The following is a 2,377-nucleotide window of genomic DNA, read 5'->3' as shown; positions in this document are numbered from 1 at the left end:
CAGGTATGATTATCAGTTGATGGGTCACAGCAGCCATCTTGTGATTAGTGGGAATGGTGTTGTGGGGCTCTGCAGCGTGAGTTATCCTCTGGTATCTGGCTTCCTCAAGAATGGTAGAGTAGTTCCTGTTCTTCCCTGAGGCAATGCAGGGCTGGCAACCATTATCTTCTCACTGTCCACAGGTAGAGCAAGTCCTTCTATATAATATATTTCTCAACTGGTTTAGGACAGCTAAAGATTCTTTCTGTTGCTTATAGTTGTAAGTTCTCAATCCTTGTTTTCAGCTTCAGCTTGCTGATCCGGAGGCCACACGTCCTCCCGGAGAGGCAGCTGAACGCCGGGCAGAGCCCCAGGTCGGGGGTGGCGGGGGCCCTGCAGGGCCCGGCTGGGCCCGCAGCAGCGCCCTCCGCCCTCCCGCCACCTCGCTCGGCACGGGTCCCAGGGTAGGCCAGTCATCTTACTTATAACAATTGGAATATTTTGAGTTTATTGAATGACAATAGCAAAAATAAAAAGCGTTCAGTGATTTATTACACATGTGAGACACATGAGTCAGGGAGTGCTCGATTTCCAAGGACCACTCTGCTTCATCAGGTTGGCCTGTATCTGCACCATTGTATTATTAAATGATGAAGAAGGTGGAGCAATAGGTACCTGGCTTAGAACCTCAACTACTGACCAGAAAATCTATGACCAGGAGCTCCCTTCCCTGTGAAACTTCGACAACCCTAGGTATGGATATTTTTCTCATGCTCCAGAAACAGAAGTCAATAACTGTGTTGACAATTATTACCTAAATTTGTCATTCTGTAAAGATATTGACTGCTGCATTTTAAAGACTCTGTTTGAAGTTTCGAATGAGAAGAAAAGGTTTAGGCCATGTGGGTTCTGTGATATAGAGGAATCTAGAGAAACTGAATTAGGCGATAATGGCTTGGCAATGGGCAAGTGGTGGTACTATTTGTTTGTACATACCTTACATTGACCATATAGTGTTATTCATAATACTTTCCTCCAATACTTCTTTCTAAATGCCTCTGCTAAAATGATTTTTTTTTTCTTTTTAGCAATACTTTCATGCAGGAGGAAATGGTCTGAAAAAGAATTTCTTGGAGAAAAGCCCAGATCTTCAATCTCTGAAATATGCTCTCAGTCTTTATACCCAAACTACTGATGCCTTGATAAAGAAATTCATCGACACCCAAACCTCACAGAGTAAGTAACCCATTGGACCTGAGAATAAGGTAAACTGAACACTAAACTAAAATTGAACATGATGATTATTACATATAATATTAATACATTTTACCACAGAAAATTGAAGCATCATTGAGAGTGGAAGGTTATGGTTAATAAAGAATACCAGTAATATTTAGTATTCAGGAATTATAATTTTCTAAATTTCAATAGCATGAGGATATATTTGACATTAAAACCGTATGGAATGGTTTACTCCTATTGGAGATTTTAATTTCCATAAAACAAATTTAAGTAAAATCTAGTTTTAAGTATTCAGACCGTAATATTTTCTTGAATTCGGTACTAAATATTCAGTGTTTGCTGGTTTTAATAACTTCTAAAACTGATTATAATTCTCTAAATCCTGACTTTAAATGTAAAATCTCTTGCTCTAGGGTTTCCATAAGGGGGATCTGATTTTATCCTAATTTCATATGGGGGAATGTCGAACTTTTTTCTAAATGGGTCAAGAGACAGCCTTGGTATTTTATTTGAAACTCATATATTTTGTGTGACCAAGTTCCCACCTCATAAGCTTCTAGGATATTACTGTTCGAAAATCTTTCTTTCAAGTTGCTCTATGATTTATTACATTTTGGCATTTATATGCATTTATGACCTTGCATTTCTGAGAAATTATTGAAAATGTCAATATAAGTCAAAAATAGTAAATTACATGCTCAAACTCCAGAACCTCATAAATTTTACTACAACAATAATAAAAATGAATAAGAGGACACTGCTTTCATTCATGGAAGTTCCTGGGAAAAGGTAAGATAGAAGCTTTTTAACTGTGATGAAAATGCTCCAGATTGGTCTGTGTTTCTTTATGGTTACCTGAATTTTTGTAAGTACATCAAAAGTAATGCCAAGGTGGGACCAGCAGTTAGCGTAATGGCTATGTCGCTGGACTCCCACGTAGTCGACCATGGTTCAAGTCCCAGACCCGATGGCTTAAACTCATGCCGGGCGCGTGTGCGTGCGTGCCCAAGATCCCGAGGGGAGAATGGAGGAGAAGGGATTGCGGCGTGGCCATCCCCCCTGGGGGTGATTTCCTGCTTTCTATCTCTCTGTCTCTCTCTGTCTGTCTGGCGAGTGCACGCGCCCTATAGCAAAAAACCTCTAAAAAAAAAACAAA

The 2,377-nt window shown here is 39.9% G+C and overlaps 1 protein-coding gene across 1 annotated transcript in view; it reads left to right on the top strand.

Moving 5' to 3' along the window:
* Positions 1–2,377, top strand: part of UNC13C (unc-13 homolog C) — a 656,973-nt gene that overhangs the window by 589,025 nt on the left and 65,571 nt on the right. Inside the window, exon 29 of the mRNA XM_006149494.1 lies at positions 1,068–1,215. Within this exon, the coding sequence (XP_006149556.1) occupies positions 1,068–1,215 (148 nt within the window). The remainder of the gene's footprint in view (positions 1–1,067; positions 1,216–2,377) is intronic.

Source organism: Tupaia chinensis, unplaced genomic scaffold, assembly GCF_000334495.1.
Source record: "Tupaia chinensis unplaced genomic scaffold, TupChi_1.0 Scaffold000266_1, whole genome shotgun sequence".
Classification (NCBI taxonomy): Eukaryota; Metazoa; Chordata; class Mammalia; order Scandentia; family Tupaiidae; genus Tupaia; species Tupaia belangeri.
The sequence above is the reverse complement of the archived record's forward strand: the minus strand, read 5'-3'. Positions and strand labels throughout refer to the sequence as shown.